This window comes from Pelodiscus sinensis, chromosome 6, assembly GCF_052426305.1.
Source record: "Pelodiscus sinensis isolate ZL-2025 chromosome 6, ASM5242630v1, whole genome shotgun sequence".
In the NCBI taxonomy this organism is placed as follows: Eukaryota; Metazoa; Chordata; order Testudines; family Trionychidae; genus Pelodiscus; species Pelodiscus sinensis.
Genome location: NC_143057.1, coordinates 131,134,364 through 131,156,073, shown reverse-complemented (window position 1 = coordinate 131,156,073; position 21,710 = coordinate 131,134,364). Strand labels below are relative to the sequence as shown.

The 21,710-nt window shown below is 59.4% G+C and overlaps 1 protein-coding gene across 1 annotated transcript; it reads left to right on the top strand.

Annotated features, from left to right (window-relative positions):
- The first annotated feature begins 5,258 nt into the window (after nucleotides 1-5,258).
- LOC142825945 (sialic acid-binding Ig-like lectin 15) lies at nucleotides 5,259-20,720 on the top strand. The gene is made up of 4 exons (XM_089779546.1): nucleotides 5,259-5,560; nucleotides 19,196-19,615; nucleotides 20,043-20,471; nucleotides 20,695-20,720. Exons 1-4 carry the CDS (start codon nucleotides 5,521-5,523, stop codon nucleotides 20,718-20,720), a joined length of 915 nt encoding a protein of 304 aa, XP_089635672.1. The 5' UTR covers nucleotides 5,259-5,520.
- Nucleotides 20,721-21,710: the final 990 nt, after the last annotated feature.

Below are 21,710 nucleotides of genomic sequence, written 5' to 3'. Positions count from 1 at the left end.
CATGGTGTTGTAGGGTATTTAGCTGGTACCAGCTTGTCCTGATTTTCTGAAAGACAAAAAAAACATACTTCTACCCCTTTGGGGGTGGCATTATTATTTACATACTTTCTCTTTTATTTTACAAATATGCTTTCATGTCTCTTTGCTTACAATTACTCCTATAGGTAAATATTTTTGTTTGTAGGCAAAACAGGTTTCAATGATTTTTACCCCTTCTTGTGGGTGAATTACCCCACTGTGTAATTATTAAATTTAGGAGGTGTACTTTAGTTTTCCTCTTATACAGCAGACTAAGTTAGTAAGTTTCTGCTGTGTTAGGTTTATGAATAGAGAGTAGCCAAGAAGCATTATTACTATAATGCTGGGAGGGTTTTAAGTGTGAGATGTGTTTCCAATGATTATTTTAACATTTTAAAGGTTTTTCTTTTTTTTTCTTTTTTTAAAGAAAATCATGTACATATTACAGGGTTACTTATGAACATTAGCATTAAACAACAAGTAGCCCTGTGGATCTTACCAATAGGTGTTTAAGTATTCTGTGATAGCATGCCTTTTATTTAGACAACTTAGCTTTGAGGCCAGTGTGTTCAAAACTATTTTGAAATCTTTCCATATGCAGACCCCTTTTTGTTCTGATTTCAGGTAGTTTGCTAATCAAACTATCTATTTACCTGCAGACTTTTTTTTTTGTGTGCTGCCAGCTAGGGCATTTACACCACAGACACTTTCTGGCTTGCTTTTAGATTAAAAGCTGTTTGTAGCTTGGTCTTAAAAAGGGACAGAATAACTTTTGCCAGAGATTTACAGTTTTGAGTTTTTACTTTAAGTCCTGCTCTCTCACACAGCAACCTGAAAAGGAAATTACATCCTGTTGTGGCTCCTGGAGCCCTCCCAGGATTTTAATTTGTTTTAAGCATACAAAACAGTTTACTAACCTACAAAACAGGAGTTCTGGATCTTAAAAACCTCACCTACTATTTACACTATATTTACACACAGATACATGCATATATTCTCTGAATATTTCTAACACTATTTTTACATACCTGTACAAAGATTACATTCACTTTTATTCATTTGGGGGTAGTTAAGTTCCCAATAGTAGTACCCTCTTGAAGTTCTTTAGTCAAATTTGCCTGGATTATTTACAGACACTCTTTTGGAAAAGGGCCCCTTTTTCCTTCAGAATGGCTGCAAAGAAACCAAGAATTCTTTTCCTATAACATTTTAGCATTTTCACAACTGCTCAATTTCCTCCAGACTCTGTAGAGTTAACTTTTTTGTGTTTTTTGTTAAACACTTTCTTATTTCTTAAAATGAAAACTGGCCTTGCTTCAGATATTACTTCTTGTAAGTATTGTTTTAAGAATTTAGATTTCCAGTACCTGTACTTACTGCTTTTTCTTAGTTCTACCACAAGGCCTTCAATCTATCTTTTGCCTGCCTGCTTGTCTGGGCCTGATCCTGTTTTTTGTTGTTGTTGGTTTTTTTGCTGAATGGCCCTTTTCCATGGACACAGGCTTTGTCCCATTACCAGTTTAGCAAGGAGGGTGGCCTTGTTCACTAAACCCCACTCCTCCTGGTCCTTTTTCTTAAGCATATCCCTGAAAACTTTGAGAGTGCTACTTTAACTCTCAGTACCCATCCTTAAGGGAATCTAGCGGTGTCTAGGTACTGAGGGACAGACATTTCCAACTTTTTGCTTCTGCAGCAGAGGCTTTTACATTTTGCAGTTTCATATTTGAATTCTTATATTCAGTCAATTTGAGGAACACCTCATTACAGGTTTCATAAGAGCCAAACTGAATCTGTGTTTTCTTTTCCCTTTTTCTTTTGGATTTAGCTTTTCCTGCAGAGAGAGATTTTTTTTTTCTTCTTTGCAGGTAGCTAAGTGGAGGTAACTGTCATTACATGCCTCCCATAATAGCCAAATTGCTATTTGGCATCTCCTTTGGCAGCATTAGAAGGTTTGTACATGAGGATATACTGTGCCAATCTATCCTCCTAGGTCTGAAATTGTATGGACATCAACTAACACTTGATCAGACTAAGGGCTATGTCCGAATTTTGGCAAGATTTGTTGAAAAGGTTCAAAAGATTTGTTTATCTTTTACAAATGCCAAGTTCTCTGTCTCCTCTCTGGGAGCCTTCTTAAAAGACTGCTTACGTTTAAAAAATTTTTAGTACACCCAACCTCCTATTGGGACTAAAATAGCAATACCAATACCTCTTTTTTCTGGAGTGAGAAATTAAATTCTCCTCCCTTCTTTCTAATGCCAGCACTCTACGACTGGGGAGGAACGAGAAAGCTACTTCTCCTCCTCTCTTTACCCGGCCTTCTACCACCGGGGGTGTGCACACCTTACTGATCGATCACTTTTTAATACTTTTCAAGGTTTATGATCACTTTTCCACACTTCTCAACATCTTTACATTACTCAATAAATGCTCGTGGTACCTTCCCCCTTTGGCAATTCTCCACCAAAATGTTGTACTTAAAAGAAGTACTCGGGATCTTTTTCAGGGGGATAAGGCAACACGCCACATTTATTGATCACACATAGAATAATTAACAGTTATCATATGCATCTGATATATATATATAAGTCACTCATGCACTCACACACACACACACACACACACACACACACACACACAAGCACACTCCGTCTTGCTGTTGTTACCAACAAGTTGCTCCCCTTAACTTCACTGGCCAGGTGAGTTAGATGGGGGAGGGGCGGAGCCGGGCTTCTGCCGATCCGGATCGATGCTCCGATGGTGACAAGACGAGACCCGGGATCCTCTGCAAGACAACTCACTTTTATAGCAGCCCTCTCATATGCAAATATATCCCAGATTCAAACTCTGGGTCGGTGTCCGTTGGTCCCTTTGTGCTGCAGAGAGGGGGTTTTCCAGAGAAGGTGCCTGCTTCTAATCCCCAAGGCAGTCAGTATGTCTGCTCTCCTTTCTTCAGCCCATTGACACCTTGGGTCTGGCTTCCACCCCCTCTTCAACTCCTGTAGCTCTCTGGAGGGGCTTGGCTCCCAAGTCTTACTCATTCACACCTCGTTCATTCCACAGGGCAATTGATTACAGAGTGGGGGGGGGGGAAGAGAGTGGGGGGAAATCTTATTCTGCTACAAGTTTTCTATCTAGGGTTCTAATACAAAGTTATTTCAAGCAGCCCCTTGCACAAGCCTGAGCATGCCCTGGGACACGGGGGGGGGGGGGGGGGGGGGCTGTTTCTGGCTACATAGGATTATATTCTTAACAGTTCTAAGTTACATGACCTAATACATTATATTCTAAAGGGGCAATAATAATAATAAATCTAAACATTTAACAATCTTAACAAATAAGAAGAAGAAGAAGAAGAAGAATTAATAATAAATCTAAACACTTTAAGTTGTGGGGAACAAATTATGGGGAGTCACTTCCATGTGGGGGAATCACATTTTTAATACATTGATATGTTATCCCTACAAATGCGGTGCCCAGAACTGGACACAATCCTCCAGCTGAGACCTAATCAGCACAGAGTAGAGCGGAAGAATGACTCCTCATGTCTTGCTCACAACATGCCTGTTAATGCATCTCAGAATCACATTTGCTTTTTTTGCAACAGCATCACACTGCTAACTCATTTAGCTTGTGGTCCACGATAACCCCTAGATCCCTTTCTGCCGTTCCCCTTCCCAGACCATCACTTCCCATTCTGTGTGTGTGAAACGGATTTTGCATTTGTCCTTATTAAACTTCATCCTATTTATCTCAGGATTAGAGAAGAGCAGCAAAAATGATGAGGGGTTTGGAACGGGTCCCATATTATTTTCAGGCAGAAGGGTTCTTGTGCAAGGGGGGTTTTACGCAAGACGGAGCAGTGTAGACTTCTCGGTCTTGTGCAAAAGCCTCTTGCACAAAATGGCGGTTCATTAAGTATGCAGATGAGGCACAGCAATATACATCGCTGCGCTTCCTTGCATGTGTTCTTGCGCAAGACTGGGCAGAGTAGACGTAGCCTAAAGGTTTATTAAGAAAAGAAGGAAAAGGTGGAGAGTGGGGTTGTTCTCGACGCAGGCTCTGAGCAGAGATGTTCCAAGCTGCCAGCTCAGCAGTCTCTGGTGCACGTCCCGTGTCAGGACGGGTCGGCCTCCTTCCCGGCTCTGTCCTCGCAAGGCTGCATCTGGGATCAGGAGCAGAATTGAAGACAAGATGAAGACGCCTCGTGGGGTCTCCCAACTGGAGCTGGTCACACGATGGCGGGAGTCACAAGCCAGCAGCCATGAGGTGCTGACTGGTCTGCAGGTTCCAGACACGTCTCTCAGGCGACCATGAGGCCACTGTCCCCGGAGCTGCGCTCGTCAGCACAGTCACTGACCGGACAACCCGTAACTGCAGCGCGCAGGCCCATGGCTCTGTCTCCGGCAGAGAACGTCCCACGCCAGCCCGGAGCCCGTATCCATAACCCCGCACACGGACCCGCACACGGACCCGAGTATCACACACAGAGTCAGCAGGACAGAAGCTTTCATTCGACTCCTCACATGGCCCCTTTGTACAGACTTCGGGGCACCCCCTCCCCCGTGGGCGCAGCAGTGACCTGCCTGCTCCCTTTAAAATCCAATAACTTGACCCGTTATTCCCTGTTCCTCCTCATATTACCTCATGTCCCACGGCCCCTGGTTCTCTCCTGAGTCCCCCCCAGCTCACATTATGGCCCATGGCCCCGGCCCTGTGCCTCTGCCCCTCCTCACGTTTCCCCCCCCACACATCCCTAGTTCCTGCCTGTGTCACCCCCATTGTCCCCACGTTACCCCCCTGCCTGCAGCCCCCATTGCTCCTTGTTCTGCCACCTGCCCCCACTGAGAACAGCCTCTCGCCAGCCTCTTTGGATCCCCCTGCAGGGAGTTGCAGGCTGCTCTCAAATCCCCCCTCACTCTGCTCTTCTGCAGACTAAACAGACCCAAATCGTAGGCCATGTGCTCCAGCCCCCTAATCATTATGGTTGCCCTCCGCTGGACCCTCTCCAATACGTCCACATCCCTTCTGTAGTGGGGGGCCCAGAACTGGACACAATACTCCAGATGTGGCCTCCCCAAAGCCGAATAAAGGGGAATGATGACATCTCTGGATCTGCTGGCAATGCTCCTCCTAATGCAACCTAATATGCCATTTTCCCAGGGCTTCAGAGTGTAACCTCCTCTCCCCCTCCCCCCCCGCCCACTCCCACAAAACTGTGCCAGGGGGCTGGGGACCAGCCTGGGGCCAGGGCCTGCATGTGGGGCAGGCACTGGCTGGGGCTGCCCGCGTTATGCAGTCGGGGGGGGCTGTGCCCCTCCATCTGTGGGCCTCTGTTGTTCTCCCCACTTCCCCGGCCCAGCCTCTTTCCCACGAGGCGAGTTTGTGGTTTTGCTGTTTCATGCGGCAGGACCCAGTGAAACAGCGAGTCGGAGACTTCCCTTTCCTGCCAAGCCAGACGCCCTGTGCCCGGGAGAGGCAGCTCTCAGCTCTGCTGCAGTGATGGACCCGCGCTGTGCCTGGCTCTGGGCCGTGCTCACAGGTACGTCCCCCCCGCGCTGCGCCTGGCTCTGGGCCGTGCTCACAGGTACGTCCCCCCCGCGCTGCGCCTGGCTCTGGGCCGTGCTCACAGGTACATCCCCCCCGCGCTGCGCCTGGCTCTGGGCCGTGCTCACAGGTATGTCCCCCCTGCGCTGCGCCTGGCTCTGGGCCGTGCTCACAGGTATGTCCCCCCCCCCGCGCTGCGCCTGGCTCTGGGCTGTGCTCACAGGTACGTCGCCCCCGCGCTGCGCCTGGCTCTGGGCTGTGCTCATAGGTATGTGTGACGGCGCGTTGGGGGTTCCCCGTCTCCTGCACCCCGAAATGGCACAAACAGACTGCACCAGCCGGTGGAATAGAGGAAGTTTATTGCCTCTCCAGGATACAGCATAGCACAGATGTAGTCTGGTCACAGAGCTGGGCTAGGATGCCTCAGGCCCCCTTGAGTTGGGGGGAGACTGGGCCCCTAAACTCCAGCTCCTCTCCTTAGGCTGTCTCCTCCATCTTCACAGACAGCCAGCAACCAACCCCCTCCCTTCCAGCCCTGCCCCCCAGCCAGGGCAGCATTTACCTTCCTTTGTTCCTCTCCATGGGGGGTGTCTGGCCACTGGTTCAACAAGTTTGGCCTTACCTCTGCCTAGTGAGGTTTTCCCTGCTGGGTCTTGCTCCAGACAGCAGGGGTCACCACAGCCCAGCAAGTACCCCCACTACGTCACAGTTCTCCCCCCTCCGAGAGCGAACTGAGCAGGGTCACTCCGCTCGTGACCTGGGGAAGTTCGGGCCCCTCGCTACGGGACAGCGCGTCGGCGATGATGTTGGCGCTCCCCTTGGCGTGGATCACTTCCATGTCGTAGTCCTGCAGGAGCAGGCTCCACCGCAGCAGCTTGGCGTTCGTCCCTTTCATCTGGTGTAGCCAGGTCAGGGGGCAGTGGTCGGTGAACACCGTGAAACACCGGCCAAACAGGTACGGCTGCAGCTTTTGCAGGGCCCACACCATGGCCAGGCACTCCCTCTCTACGGTCGCGTAGCTCCGCTCCCGGGGCAGCAGCTTCCTGCTCAGGTACACGATGGGGTGACGTTCCCCTTTCTCGTCCGCCTGCATCAGCACCGCCCCCAGCCCAGTGTCCGAGGCGTCAGTAAACACGATAAAGGGCTTGTCGAAGTCTGGGTTTACCAACACTGGGGCCTTGGCCAGGGCTCCCTTCAGTGCACAGAGAGCCCTCTGGCACTGCTCCGTCCAGACCACCCTGTCGGGCCTCCCCTTCCTGCACAGCTCTGTGATCGGGGCAGCGATGGAGCTGAAGTTGGGCACAAACCTCCGGTAGTACCCCGCCATCCCAATGAAAGCCTGGACCTGCTTCTTGGTCTGGGGCACAGGCCAGTCCCGGATGGCCTCCACTTTGGCCGGCTCTGGCTTCAAGCAGCCGCTCCCCACCTTATGGCCCAGGTAGGACACTTCGGCCATTCCAACCTTGCACTTCCCAGCCTTTACGGTCAGCCCGGCCTCCCTCAGCCGATCCAGTACCTGGCTGACCTGGGCCACGTGGTCCTCCCAGGACTGGCTGAAGACGCAGATGTCATCGATGTACGCTAGGGCACAGTTCTCCATTCCCCTCAGCAGCTGGTCCACCAGGCGCTGGAAGGTGGCCGGCGCCCCTCTGAGGCCGAAGGGCAGGACCAGGAACTCATAGAGCCCCAGTGGCGTGATGAAAGCCGATTTCAGTCTGGCCTCCTGGTCTAGCGGCACCTGCCAGTAGCCCTTGGTGAGGTCCAGGGTGGTGAGGTAGCGAGCTCCCCCCAGCTTGTCCAGGAGCTCGTCGGGCCTTGGCATTGGGTAGGCGTCGGACACCGTGATGGCGTTGAGCTTCCGGTAGTCCACGCAGAACCGGATCGACCCGTCCTTCTTGGGAACCAGCACCACGGGAGAGGCCCAGGGGCTGGAGGACGGCTGGATCACCCCCAGGGCCAACATGTCCTGGACCTCTCTCTCCAGGTCCTGGGCTGTTTTCCCTGTGACCCTGAATGGGGAGCAGCGCACCGGGGGGTGAGTGCCCGTCTGCACCCGGTGGACAGCCAGGTTGGTGAGACCCGGCTTGTTGGAGAACAGCTGCTGGTGGGAGCGCAGCACCTCCCAGATCTCGGCCTGCTGGGCCGGGGTGAGCTGGTCCGAGAGGGAAATTGACTCCAGCGAAGAGTCCTCTCCGGTCCCAGGGAACAGGCCCACCAGGGGATCCTCCCCCTGCTCCTCCCAGGGCTTACACACGGCCAGCACCAAGTTCTCCCTGTCCCAGTACGGCTTCATCATGTTAACATGATATACCCGCTGGCCGCGCGTCCGGCCCGTCAGCTCCACCACGTAGTTCACCTCGTTCAGCTGCTTAACCACCTTGAAGGGGCCGTCCCAGGCGGCTTGCAGCTTGTTCTTCCGCACGGGGATCAGGACCATCACCTGGTCCCCGGTAGCGTAGGCGTGGGCCCGTGCATTGCGGTCGTACCAGACCTTCTGCTTCCTCTGGGCCCTGCTCAGGTTCTCTCTGGCCAGGCCCATGAGCTCGGCAAGTCTTTCCCGGAATGTCAGGACGTATTCCACGACCGGCTCACCCTCCGGGGAGACCTTCCCCTCCCACTCGTCTTTCAATAAGTCCAGGGGGCCCCTCACTCGCCTCCCATATAACAGCTCGAACGGTGAGAACCCCGTGGACTCCTGGGGCACTTCCCTGTACGCAAACAGCAGGTGGGGTAGGTACTTGTCCCAGTCCTGCGGGTGTTTGTGCATAAAGGTCCGTAGCATCTGCTTCAGAGTCCCATTGAACCTCTCCACCAACCCGTTGGTCTGGGGGTGATACGCCGAGGCCCAGGTGTGTTGCACCCCACTCTTCTCCCACAAGCACCGGAGCATGGCCGACATGAAGTTGGATCCCTGGTCCGTGAGAACCTCCTGGGGAAACCCCACCCTGCTGAAAATGGTCAGCAGTGCGTCTGCCACCGTGTCTGCTTCGATGGAGGGCAGGGCCACGGCCTCGGGGTAGCGGGTGGCAAAGTCCACCACCACCAGGATGTATTTCTTCCCTGTCCGGGTCGCTCTGTTGAAGGGCCCCACAATATCCATCGCCACCTTCTGGAAAGGCTCCTCTATGATGGGCAGGGGTCTCAATGCAGCTTTCTTCCTGTCTTGGGCCTTCCCCACTCGTTGGCAGGAGTCACAGGACCGGCAGTACCGCTGGACAGCTGCAAACATCCCCGGCCAATAGAAGTTTTGGAGCAGCCTCAGCCGCGTGCGCCGGATTCCCTGGTGTCCCGAGAACGGGATGTCATGGGCCAGGTGTAGCAGCTTGCGGCGATACCTTTGGGGAACCACCAGCTGCCGCTGGAGCCCCCACTTGCCTACCGTCCCGGGGGAAAGCCATTCCCGGTACAGAAATCCCCTCTCCCACCGGAACTTCTCCTGGCAATCTCCTCCTAGGGGTTGAGCGGCACCCAGGTCAGCCCGGTCCCTCAGGGCCTGCAAGGAGGGATCCGCTCGCACCTCCGCCTGGAATTCAGCGGCTGGGGCTGGGACAGGGCCGTGGTTCCCCCCACTGCCTAGGTCCAACTCTAGGTCTGCTGGGACGGGGCCCTGGGCCCCCTGTTGGGGAACCTCCTCGAGTTCCGGGCCGCAAGCCCCTCGCTTGCTCTGGCTACGGGTGGTGACCAGCGTCCTGTGGGGTCCGTCTGGCCACTCCTCTAGGTCACTCCCCATTAGCACGTCGGTGGGCAAGTGCGGGTGCACCCCCACTTCCTTGGGGCCCTCCTTGGCCTCCCATTTCAGATGCACCCTGGCTACGGGTACCTCAAAGGGGGTGCCGCCTATGCCCCTCAGTGTCAGCTGAGTGTCGGGAAGCATACGGTCTGGGGCCACTATGTCGGGCCGGGCCAGCGTCACTTCCGCCCCCGTGTCCCAGAAACCCGTCACCTTCCTGCCATCCACCTCCAGGGGTACGAGGCAGTCCCTCCGTAGGGGCCGCCCCGCCCCCACCCGGTGCACGGACAAATCTGTCTCCCGAGGGTCAGACCTCCCAGGGGAGGTGCACTGAGCATCCTTCCCCCCTCCCCGAGCGGAGGTTTGCCTGCCAGCCCCTGCCACTGGGCCAGCCTGCCCTTCCTCCCGCCCCAGCCAGTTAACTCTGGAACGTCCCAGGTCATGGGACCTGTTCTTGCGCCTGGTGCATTGAGCCCTCTTGTGGCCTCGTTGCCCACAGCGATGGCAAGTTAGGTTCTGTGGGCCCATTCGGGTCGGCTCTGCCCGGGCTCTGGCTGGTTTTCTGGGGTATCGATGACTGGTCCTGGTCCCTGGGGCTCGCCTCGGAGGTGTCTCTCTCCGTTGCTCCGCCGAGAACCGGTCTCTGCGCAATTCTCTTTCTCTCCGGGACTCCCGTTCACCCCCGGACCGGCTCTCCGTGAACTCATCCGCCAGTCTCCCGGCCTCCTGGGGGTTCTCTGGTCTCCGGTCCTTGAGCCACAGCCTCAGTTTGGGTGGGCACGCTTCATAGAACTGCTCCATCATGACCAGCTTGAGCAGCTCCTCTGCGGTCTGGGCTCCGACTCCCGAGACCCACTTGCGGCAGTATTGCGCCAGGCGGGAGGCCAGATCCACATAGGTCTCCCGTGGCCCTTTCTGTACCCCCCGGAACTTCTTCCTGTACATCTCGGGGGTCAGCCCGAACTTGTGCAGCAGGGCCTCCTTGACTCGGTTGTAATCCCCTGGCTGTAGGTCCTCCAGCTGACTGAGCACTCCGGCCGCCTCCTGGTTCAGTGCGGGGATGAGCTCCTGCAGCCAGTCAGCTGGGGGGACCTGTTGCAGCCCACAGGCCCTCTCAAAGGAGCTGAGGAACCCGTCTATGTCGCCCACGTCCTTCAATTGGGCCACCGTGAGCCTCTCCAAGCGCCTGGCAGCCCCGGGACCCTGGGGCCCATCCACTCTTGGCGCAGCCGGGGCCCTGCAGGTTCTCCGCTCTGCCATGGCCAGCTCATGCTGTCGCTGCCTCTCTCGATCTTGGCGCTCCTTCTCTCGATCCTGGCGGTCCCTCTCTCGATCTTGGCGCTCCTTCTCTCGGTCCTGTACTTCCAATTCCTTCATCCGCAGCTGGATCTCCAGCCGCCGCAGCTCCGCTGGGCTGGCCCCTGCCCTAGATGGGCTACGGCTTGCAGGCCTCCCAGGAGACGCTGTCTCATCTCTCCGGTGGGTTCCAGCGCTCCTCCCCCTCTCTGAGCCTGACACACTCTCAGGGGGGGTCTGGCTGCTTCCCCTGGGGACAAGATCCTGGCCCCGTGGCTGGTCATTCTCTTCCAGCTGGGTAATCAGCTGGGCCTTGGTTGCTTTCCGCACAGGCAAGCCCCTCTCTTTGCACAGCCCCACCAGCTCTGCCTTCAAGAGTCGGGCGTAGGCCATCTGCCCGCTGGTCCCCTTGGTGCAGACTCACCAGTCTAGTGCTGCAGCGCCCCCTGATTCCCAGGAACCGCTTCGCTCTGTCTCCAGCACGCCTGGCTCCAGGGCTCTTGCTTCTACTGCGCCTTGTCGCTTGCCGCTGGGAGCTTCATCCACGGGGTGCAGTGCATCCCACCCCTGACACCAGTGTGACGGCGCGTTGGGGGTTCCCCGTCTCCTGCACCCCGAAATGGCACAAACAGACTGCACCAGCCGGTGGAATAGAGGAAGTTTATTGCCTCTCCAGGATACAGCATAGCACAGATGTAGTCTGGTCACAGCGCTGGGCTAGGATGCCTCAGGCCCCCTTGAGTTGGGGGGAGACTGGGCCCCTAAACTCCAGCTCCTCTCCCTAGGCTGTCTCCTCCATCCTCACAGACAGCCAGCAACCAACCCCCTCCCTTCCAGCCCTGCCCCCCAGCCAGGGCAGCATTCACCTTCCTTTGTTCCTCTCCATGGGGGGTGTCTGGCCACTGGTTCAACAAGTTTGGCATTACCTCTGCCTAGTGAGGTTTTCCCTGCTGGGTCTTGCTCCAGACAGCAGGGGTCACCACAGCCCAGCAGGTACCCCCACTACATCACAGTACGTCCCCCCTGCGCTGCGCCTGGCTCTGGGCTGTGCTCACAGGTACGTTCCTATTCATGCTGCTCCTAAGTAAAGAAAGTTAACATGGGAGAAGAGGGCAGCTCCTTTCGCAAATTGGTAACTGGTTAAAGAAAGGAAAGAAAGGGTAGGAATAAATGGTCAGTTTTCAGAGTGGAGAGGGGTAACTAGTTGGGTCCCCCAAGAGTCCGTCCTGAGACCCATCCTATTTGTTCTATTTATAAATGATCTGGAGAAAGGGGGAAACAGGGAGGTGGCAAAATGTGCAGATGATCCCAAACTGCTCGAGGGAGTCCAGATCAAAGCAGATGTGGGTAAATGTAAAGTGATGCACATTGGAAAAAATAACGCCAGCTATTCGTACAACATGATGGGGGCTAATTTAGCTACAACTACTCAAGGGGGCTCTTGGGGTCACTGTGGAGCGTTCTCTGCAAACATCCCCGCAGTGAGCAGCAGCCGTCCAAAAGCAAACAGAATGCTGGGAATCATTAAAAAGGGACAGAGAACAAGACAGAGAATATCTCCCTGCCTCTGTATGACACCCTGGGACGCCCATGTCTGGAATCCTGCGCACAGCTGTGGTCACCTCATCTCAACAAAGTTCTCTTGGCATTGGCAAAGTTTCAGAGAAGGCCAGAAAACTGATGAGGGGTTTTGAAGTGGTGCTATGAAGAGAGGTTAACGCGACGGGGACTTTTCAGCTTAGAAAAGAGGGGACTGAGGGGGCATGATAGGGGTCTATAAAATGAGGAAAAAGTGAATTTGGAAAAGTTACTGACTCGGAGGCGTGTCTCTGTGGGTGCTCCACATTAGGGTTTTGCGCCCTGCTGCGCTCCTAGTCGGAGATTCACGGTAGCAGGGCCCTCCGGTGGGCTGCACCCGCCAGGCAGACAGTGCACACGGTGCCGCTACCATCCATGCACAGCCAACCGGCCCCTCTGCTGCGGGGGCGTCGGTCGGAACCGCAGTTCCTCTCCACGGTCTCTTTCAAGCCCTTGGCAGTGTAGAACATTTCCTGGTCACTCACCTAGTTGGCCAGTGTTACGGCTCTTTCTAGTTCATAGAGGGTTTGTTCTTCACATTTAAAAACAAACCTCCTCTTTTTCTCCTGTTATGCGGCTTCTGCTTCTTCAGCCTCGCAGGTTTTTCCTACCTGGGATGCCTGGTTCCCGGGGCTCAGACACTGCCTCTCCTCTCTCCAGTGTGTGCTGTTCAGGGCAGGCGCACGCTACCACAGAGCCGGCATTGCTGGCAGTTAACGGCTCTCTCTCGAGAAAACGGTGAGACCAGCCTCAGACCCAGAGCGCTCCTCTCCCCCTTGGCCGTGTCTGCCAGCTCTGCCTCGAGAGGCTCTTCCTCTGCGCCGGCCAGGGAGAGAGCTCGTTCCTCGGGAAGGTGACTCTCCCTCAGAAAAAAGGGAGCAAGCGCCGAAAGTATCCCTGCTCCGACCCCTGCAACGGCTCCGCACAGGGAGGTTCCAGGACCGACGGTTCCCGAGGCTCCAAGGACCTCACAAAGCCGGGCAGCAAGGCACCAGCCAGGCAAAGCCAAGTCTAAATTGGTACCCCCAGCACCATGGGCACACACAGCGAAGCCTCGCCCGCCCTCTCTCATGGGCCCCAGCCAGGGCCCTAAGGACAGGCCTTAGTAGCATCCTGTCCGGCTGGTGGGGTTAATACCTGAAACTCACCAGCCCACTGGCAAGTCCTCAAATGCCCTGCCCTGGGCTGCTTCCTACCCCGCTACCCCCGCGGCGCTCCCCTTCCCTTGCCCTCCTCCCCAGCCTCTCCCTTTCCATCTCCTCCTGGAGTCACTCTCCCTGACGTCACCCGCTGACCCCGGGGTCGGGGACTGGAGCATGGGATTCCCCCGGGGTCGGGGACTGGAGCATGGGATTCCCCCGGGGTCGGGGACTGGAGCATGGGATTCCCCCGGGGTCGGGGACTGGAGCATGGGATGCCCCCAGGGTCGGGGACTGGAGCATGGGATTCCCCCGGGGTCGGGGACTGGAGCATGGGATTCCCCCGGGGTCGGGGACTGGAGCATGGGATTCCCCCGGGGTGGGGGACTGGAGCATGGGATTCCCCTGGCATCAGGCCCCCGCATCCGCCAAGCAGCACGCGCAAGGGGCCCATGTTTCCCGGCTCGCCCCGAGGAGCGCATGCGCCACCGCGGGAGTAGTGCGGGGCAGATCGGTCCCGGTCGAGCGGGGCAGCTCCGACCCGTCACCAGGTGGTATCGCTGGCTCCCCATTCAGCACCGTCGGCACCGCAGGTAGCGGCAATAGTCCCGTCTCAGCGGCTATCAGCACCGCAGATGCCGGTACTGGTCCCATTCACCGCCACGGAGGCGCTCAGGGTTTCCTTGGCACCCACAGCTCCTCTTTCAGCACTGACGGCACCGTGGGATGGGGGTGCCTGCGTCTGACAGCTTCCTACACTCAGCTACACCAGATTCAGCACCGCCGTGGTCCAGCGACAAGGAAGAGGAGCCCGAGACATTCCTCCCCAAAGCAACCCCAGTCACAACAACAACATATAGCGGCGCAACTGCAACCCCGCAACGGTTGTCTCTTCCCTTCCAGCTGGCCCTATTGGGACCCATGGGCAGCGTATCGAGCCCAACAGCTGCAGCAGGTGCAACCCCAGACAACAACGGCACCGTCCTCTAGAGCAGTATCCCTGCCACCACCGACAGGTCCGTGTAGCAGGAGGAGGAGGAACCAGCATCGAGTGATGAGGAGTCTGGTTTGCTCCTGTCCCCCAACGCATCTTTCCTCCTCTTCTGCTGATGACACCCGATGCCTCCGCCCCCCGCTGGGAGATGATTTCTGTTCTTGCCAGGAACGCTACACGTGGGCTGCAGAGGTCCCTGAGGTCTCCCTGGTTGGCCTCCCTGAAACTCAGCACAACTGACCAGCATACTGCACGCCTCCCCTGTCTCCAGACCGGCCTTACCCATAGACCCCGCGCTTATGGGCCCTGCCAGGGTCATGTGGCAGACGCCAGACACGATTCCACCGGTCTGCACAAGGACTTTGGGACTTAAAAACCATAAAGAGCCCCACTGCCACCACCCAAGTATTCCAAAGGAACCAGCGAAGAGCTCACTTGGGAAACCTCAGCCCTAAAGTATAGAATCATAGAATCATAGAATAGTAGGACTGGAAGGGACCTCGAGAGGTCATCGAGTCCAGCCCCCCGCCCTCAAGGCAGGACCAAGCTCCGTCTACACCATCCCTGCCAGATGTCTATCTAACCTGTTCTTAAATATCTCCAGAGAGGGAGATTCCACCACCTCCCTTGGCAATTTATTCCAATATTTGACCACCCTTCTGCCTTCCACTTTCAAATTCTCAGCCAGTTCCTCCCTGTTTGTTAGGATCAAATCTAGAACAGCTTCCCCCCGGTAGCTTTTTCAACCTTCTGAAATAAAAAGTTGTCTCCAGTGCAGTCCAGAAACTTATTGGATAGTCTGTGCCTCGCTGTGTTAGTTTCCCAACCTATGTCTGGATAGTTGAAGTCCCCCATCACCACCAAATCTTGGGCTTTGGATAGTTTTGTTAATTGTTTAAAAAAAGCCTCATCCACCTCTTCCACCTGGCTAGGTGGCCTGTAGTAGACTCCTCGCATGATATCACCTTTGTTTTTAATCCCTTTTAGCCTAACCCAGAGACTCTCAACACTTCCGTCTCCTGTGTCCATCTCCACCTCACTCAAGTGTGTTCATTGTTAATGTACAAGGCAACCCCTCCTCCCTTTTTTCCCTGTCTGTCCTTCCTGAGCAAGCCGTACCCTTCCATACCAACATTCCAATCGTGTATTATCCCACCAAGTTTCTGTGATGCCAACAGTGTCATAATTGTATTTATTTATTAGCACTTCCAGTTCTTCCTGCATATTTCCCATACTTCTCGCATTGGTATCTAGGCATCTACGATCCTGATTTGACCTTGCCTCCCAGTTTTGCCCTAACCCTCCTTTCTCTCTGCCATTGTAGCCCACGCTCCCTCCCATTTCCGACCCGTCTCCCAGGTCCCGTGTGCTCCTCTTACCTGTGGGCTTTGCTCACCTGTCCCCGTCGAGCCTAGTTTAAAGCCTCCTCACTAGGTCAGCCAGTCTGTGTCCAAATAAAGCCGTGGTGGAGAACCTCCCCCTTCCAAGGGTCCAAGCTGTTTGCAGACACCACGGGTGCGTCCCTCCTTTCACGTAACGATTCCTGGGGGACGCTGAGGACTCTTGGCATACGTGTACCTACAGCCAATGGCAGCCAGGGCCTCAGCTTCTCTATGGAAGGATCCCCTTGCAGCTCCATCTGGAACACTGCTGCTGGGCTGGTGGTTATGTCCCGGGGCCGGGGGGGGGGGTGTACCTCAGTTTCCCTACCCTGGTCTGGAGGCTCTGGGATGCCGCTGTCTAGACCTCCCCTCGGTGCTCCCCTTCCCCCCCGGGGCGTCCTGTGCCCCTCACTGGCTCTGCTCCGGGTGAGGACCAGGGCATACTGAGCGCTCTCTGGCCAGTCCTCCAGATCGTTTCTCATTAGCACCTCCGTGGGCAGCTGATCCTGCACCCCCACCTCTTTGGGCCCCTCCCTGGCCCCCTTTCAGGGGTATCCTCGCGACAGGCACTTTGACCGGGGGTCTGAACATTCCCCCCAGGGTCAGGCCGGCATCAGGCACCAGCTGGTCTGGGCCCATCACCTCGGGCTGCGCCGGCGTCATCTCCGCCCCCGTGTCCCAGAGCCCCGGACGCTCCTTCCCCCACCTCAATGGGGTGACGTGACGATGGCTCCCCAGGGCTTGTCCCCCACTCACCCGGCGGATCGAGTACGGCTGCTCGGGGGCTGGTGCTTCGCCCTCCCAGCTGGCCTGCCCCGCCGGTCCCCTCCCCCTGGCACAGCCCAGTTACCTACATCCCCCTGGGCCGGCTGGCGTCCTCCGGGTGCGCTCCCAGCCCGTTGATGCACCTGGAGCCCTGCCTGGCTCCATCGCCTTCACTCTCCGGCTTTGCAACACCTCGAGCCATTTTTGGCCACAGAAGTTGCATTTTGGGTCCCTTGAGTCCCATGGGGGGGGGTTGTCCTGGCCTGGCACTCTGCCCCCCCCGGGCTAGGCTTCCTGGTGTCCCACTTTGGAGGGGTCTCCGGGTGACTCCCCTTCAGGGCCCTGCTGTGGGTCTCCCGCCTGTCCCCGATCTGCTGGCCGCCAGCGTCCCCACCCTGCGCAGTCTGTGGGCTCCTGGCCGGCCAACCGCCCCTTGAGGTCCAGGGGACAAATGTCATGGAGCTGCTCCAGCGTCCCCAGGTTGCACACGTCCTCGGCGGGGGTGGCCCCGGTCCCTCCCCCCACTTGTGGGGTATTCCCCCAGCACTTGGCCCCCTCCTTGTAGGTGGCACCAGGGGACTTGCGCAGCCCCCGGAACCGTGTCCGGTCGGCCTGGGGGTCACCTCAACCTTGAGCAGCCAGGCCGGTTTGAACAGCCCCTCGTCCCCGACTATCCCGCCCCCGGCGAACCTCAGTCTGGCCTTGGGCCCCAGCAGGGGTCGGATGGCGGAGCCGTCTGCAGGGTCGATCCGGAGCCGATAGCAAGCCCCTCGGAGGCTGCGATGTCGTCCCCTCCTCACACGGGGGAAGCAGCCGGGAACCCAGCTTCCCCCCAGAGCTGCCATCTCGGGCCCTTCCCCACTGACCCCCGGACAGGCCCCCTTGGCCCGTCTCTCCTCCGGCTCCACTCTGCACTCGGTCCTCTCACTCTCTGCCCGTCCACCGGCCTCTGCTCCTCCAGCTCCAGCTGCTTCCCCCCGGGGAGAAACCGGATTGGGGCCCTGGGGAGTCGGCTCCGACAGACTCCAGGATGCTGCGCTGACTGTGCCTCCCTCCCGCCCCCCACGGCTGCTCCCTGGCTCTCCGGGCATCCCGGGAGCCCCGTGGGACCCGGAGCCTGGCGCTCCGCCTGGTCCTTCTCCGCCAGCTGAGCTATTAGCTGCTCCTCGGTGAGCCCCCGCGCTCAGCCCCTGCCCCTGCGCAGACGGGCCAGGGCACCCCTCAGAGCTGGGCACCGGCCGCTTCCCCGCTGGGTCCTTCAGCGCCCCCCTGTGTTTCTGGCAGCCCCGCGGTCTACGGGGTCACCCCCAAACCACCCTCTGCTACCGTGTGCCAGGGACCACAGGTCCTGCCCACGCTCGGCCCGTCCATCCCTGGGCAGGATTCCCTCCACCAGGGGGCAGCCCCTTCTTGGGGAGCCCACCTCTCTTCGGGGGCCCACTCTCCCCTGGGGGGTCCGCTCCTCTGCCTCCGGGACGGCACCTCTCAGGGCCTTCAGCCGCCTGCCTCTGCCATGAGCCCCTCGGGGGTCCCCTCCCTCTGGCCCCCGGGACCTCCCCTCCCAGAGGGAACGGTGCCCCCCTGCTCCCCAGCCCAGAGCGACCCAGCCAGCACCAAGCAGAAGGGGCTATTGGGCGTTGAACCCAGCGAAGGATCCCTGCACGTCAGTCTCCCCTGCAGCCGGCTGAGTCCTGCCCCGCCCCCCGCCCTGCCCCCTGAGCAGATCCCGTTTTCCAGCAGAGCCTCCAGCATCCCCCCAAAACAGCCCCTCCCCCGCCAGTGTCTCTCCCCAGGTCAGAGGGCCCGGGCCCCTCTTCTCCCCCCTCCCCCATCCAATGCTCCCCCCTCGCTGGGGCCAGCTGGGCCGGTCGCCGGGGTCCCCTCTGCAGCCCCTTGTCTCTCTGTCCGGAACCGGCCGTGTCCTCTGAGCAGGGCCAGCTGGGCACCAAAACACCAAAACACCCGTCTCCGGGGCTCCGGTTCTGTGCTATTCACTGACACAAAAACTCCCTCTCCCCTCGTCATATTAAACCAGTAACACCCTAGGGCACTGAGTGCCCCCCCCCCCGCATGCAGCCCCCTCCCAACTCCCCGCCTCCTCCCAGCAGGACAGGGTGGTGGGGTGCTCCAGAGCGCAGACAGGCAGGCTCCGTGGTGTGATCAGCCCATCAGGTGACAGTCCCAAGGGGATCTCTGTGACACAACCCAACACGGCCATCGACATCCCCCACCCCAGAGCTCTCTGGGGACACACGCTCCTTCCCAGCGCGTTTCTCCTCTGCAGAGCAAAGTGCGACCCGGCAGAGCCCGAGCCTCCCTCACCCGTGTGACTTCAGTAACGTCCCAGGCTTAGGGCCTGCTCTGCCGGCTACCCGTGGTACCGTCCAGCTGGCCCCTGGGCGTGGCCAGTGTCCCTGGGCAGTTGGTTTGCAGGTCGACACCGTGTCCAACACGGCCTCCCGTCTGTGCAGCGGGCAGCTTCCCCGCAGCTGCAGCTCTTGGGGCACCGGAGAGAGGCAGGTGGAACAGACCCTGCGGCTCCCCTCGGTGACAGACGCCGTGTTCTCACGTCCCAGACGGGGGCTGGCTGCAGAGCTTCCCCCCAGGGACCCAGGGGTGTTGCCGTGGGCGCTGTAACGCTGGGGGGGGGGGTTGGCGCAGGCAGCGTGGGGGTGACACTCAGCGCCCCGAGGGATTCACTGGTGCAAAAAGCTCACGTCCCCCCCCCCCTCCCGTCTGTCTGTAGGGGCCTCGCTGCAGGGCGGCTCGGCACAGGGCAGCTGGGTAAATGGCTGCTGGACAGGGGCCGGCTGGTCCATGTGTGTCCCCCCACAGATAACGGGGCTGAGAGGAGAGTCCGTCGTGCTGCCCTGCAACTTCACACACCCGAACGCCGACTACTCCGGGCCCATCCGGGTGATCTGGAAGCCTGGTGTGTTCCAGTGCCAGGTGCACAACAGAAGCACCGGGACCGGCAGCTCCGACAACTGCACGGCGGGGGCTGGGCGCTATCGCCTGGCTGGGGACCCCCGGCAGCGCGACCTCTCCCTGAACATCACGGGGCTGCGCTTCGACGACAGCAGAATGTACCAGTGCCGCGTGGAGCTCACAGACAAACCGGGACAGAACTGGGAGATCCCAGACAGGCCAGTGCTCACCGTGGCAGGTACCTCGCCCAGGGCCAGGGCGCGCTGCCCTCAGACCCCCCCCAATCCCGGGTCACACTCCCTGGAGCCAGGGCCCTGCTGCTGGCCGTGGCCTGGTGCCGGCAGGGAGGCTGCAGGTGCTGGGGGAGCCTGGGCCCTTCTGCTCCCAGCGCTGGGCTGCTCCCCCCGAGAGCCCCAGGCAGAGCCCCGGCCCCTGGAGCCGCCTGTGGGCAGAGCACAGCTGGCAGGGAGCCCGCGCCAGGTGCCCACGCTCCTGTGCCCGGCTGCTGTGGCCTCTGGACACCTGCCCCCGGGCCCCTGGGCCGCCTGCCTGGGCAGTGCCTGTCGGGCCGGCTCTCTGCCGCGGGGCAGCATCCAGCCACGTCCCTGCCTCACTGGGGGGGTCTCAGCAGTGCCCTGGCAGCGCCTCCTCTCCTCTCCTCACAGCCCGACCCAGCATCCAGAACCTCTCGCTGCTCCCCGAGTCCCTCCCCACGCGGCTGAGCTGCACGGCCGAGGGGAGGCCGGCGCCCAACGTCACGGTGCTGGGGCCGGCGGGGGACACGGTGGCAGTGCAGGCGCCGAACGCCACGGAGCCCACGGACCAGACGACGCTGGAGGTGGCCCTGAGCCAGAACGGGCCCTACAGCTGCCGGGCGGAGAACGCGCACGGCTGGGCTAAGAGCTCCGTGTCCCTGGGCCCCCAGGGGCCGTCCCTGCTGCTCATCCTCCTCCGCCCACTAGTCCTGCTGCTCCCGCTCGGCCTCCTGCTGCTCGGCCTTTACTGCAGATTGCGAGGTGGGGGCCAGGGGCACCCGGGGCATCCCCAGCCGCCGGCTCCGCAGCCTCCCCCCCCCCCCCCGCCAACGGGCCCAGGCCAGGGCCGGTCTCAGCGCCAGCCCCAGGGCCCCAGCAAACCCGGGAGGGGCTGGGAGAGGAGGGATCCCAACGGGCCCTGCAGGGATCAGGGGCGCTGGGAGGGGAAGGAGTCCAGGGCACCCGGTCCCTGCCGGCTCCAGAATGGGGGGCTGGGCCGGGGGTGCAGGGAGGGGCCCGGCTGGCCCAGCCCCACTCTGACGTCTCCCTTGTTCTCTGACAGGCTGGTGCCGGGTCCCGGGGAGGTGAGTGTCCGTGCGGGGCCGGCGCGTGCGCGAGGGGGCAGGCGAGGCCCCGACTGTGGGGCGCTCCGGGGGACCCAGCACCGCAGCCCAGAGCTCCCCAGGACACAGGCCCCTCCCCCGCACCCACCCCACCTTCACACCCCTCCCCCGCACCCACCCCACTCTCCCTCCGGCCCAGCCCGGGGCCTGTGGCCGCTCTGCTGGCCTGGCACTGCCCACGCCCTGCCCAGCCCCCCAGGGCTGTACCTGCTGCCCTCCAAGCTCAGCCCCACGCCCACACCCGGGCAGATCCTCCGGCAGACGCAGCCTGGAGCTGAGTGTCAGCGCCTGGGCGCCGGGCTGAGGGAGCTGCTGGTGCAGAGGGATCCCCCTGCGCGGGGCGGGGCCCTGTGAGCACGGGGGGGGGGGGCAGTGGCTGGCAGGCAGCGTTTGCCGCTCCCACCGCCACAGGGGGCATTGCCATGGGGGGCAGCAGCCCAAGGGGGCAGGTGTGGGGGGCCCCTCCCCTGCTAACCATGGCTGCCGCGCCTGCAGGTCCCCAGCCCGGAGCCAGGAGCCCCCCGGCACAGGGGAAGGTGAGTGGAGCGTCTGCCCACGGGGGTCTGGTGGGGGGGAGACAAGAACCCCCGGGGCAGGGCCCAGCCTGTGTCCTGGGTGATGCTGAGCCCCCGGGGCCCCACTGCGGGAGAGGGGCCGGGCTCCTCCCCTGCCGGCGGCCGCGCCCTGGGCCCCCTTACCCCGGGGGGGGGGGTTGGCCCACCAGCCTCACGACCCCTCCCATGGATGGGGGAGGAGACACCCTCCCTCCAGGGCCCTGCAGAGTCTCCTCCCCCACCCCGGAGCCGTGGGGCAGCCCCAGGGATGCCCCTCGAGGGGAGGGACTGGGCGGGGAAGCTGCTCAGCAGGGCTGGGAGGTTCAGACCCGGGAGGCAACGGTGCGGAGGGTCCCTGTACAAACAGCCTCTGCGCTCCACCCCAGAGGGGCCGCATCCCC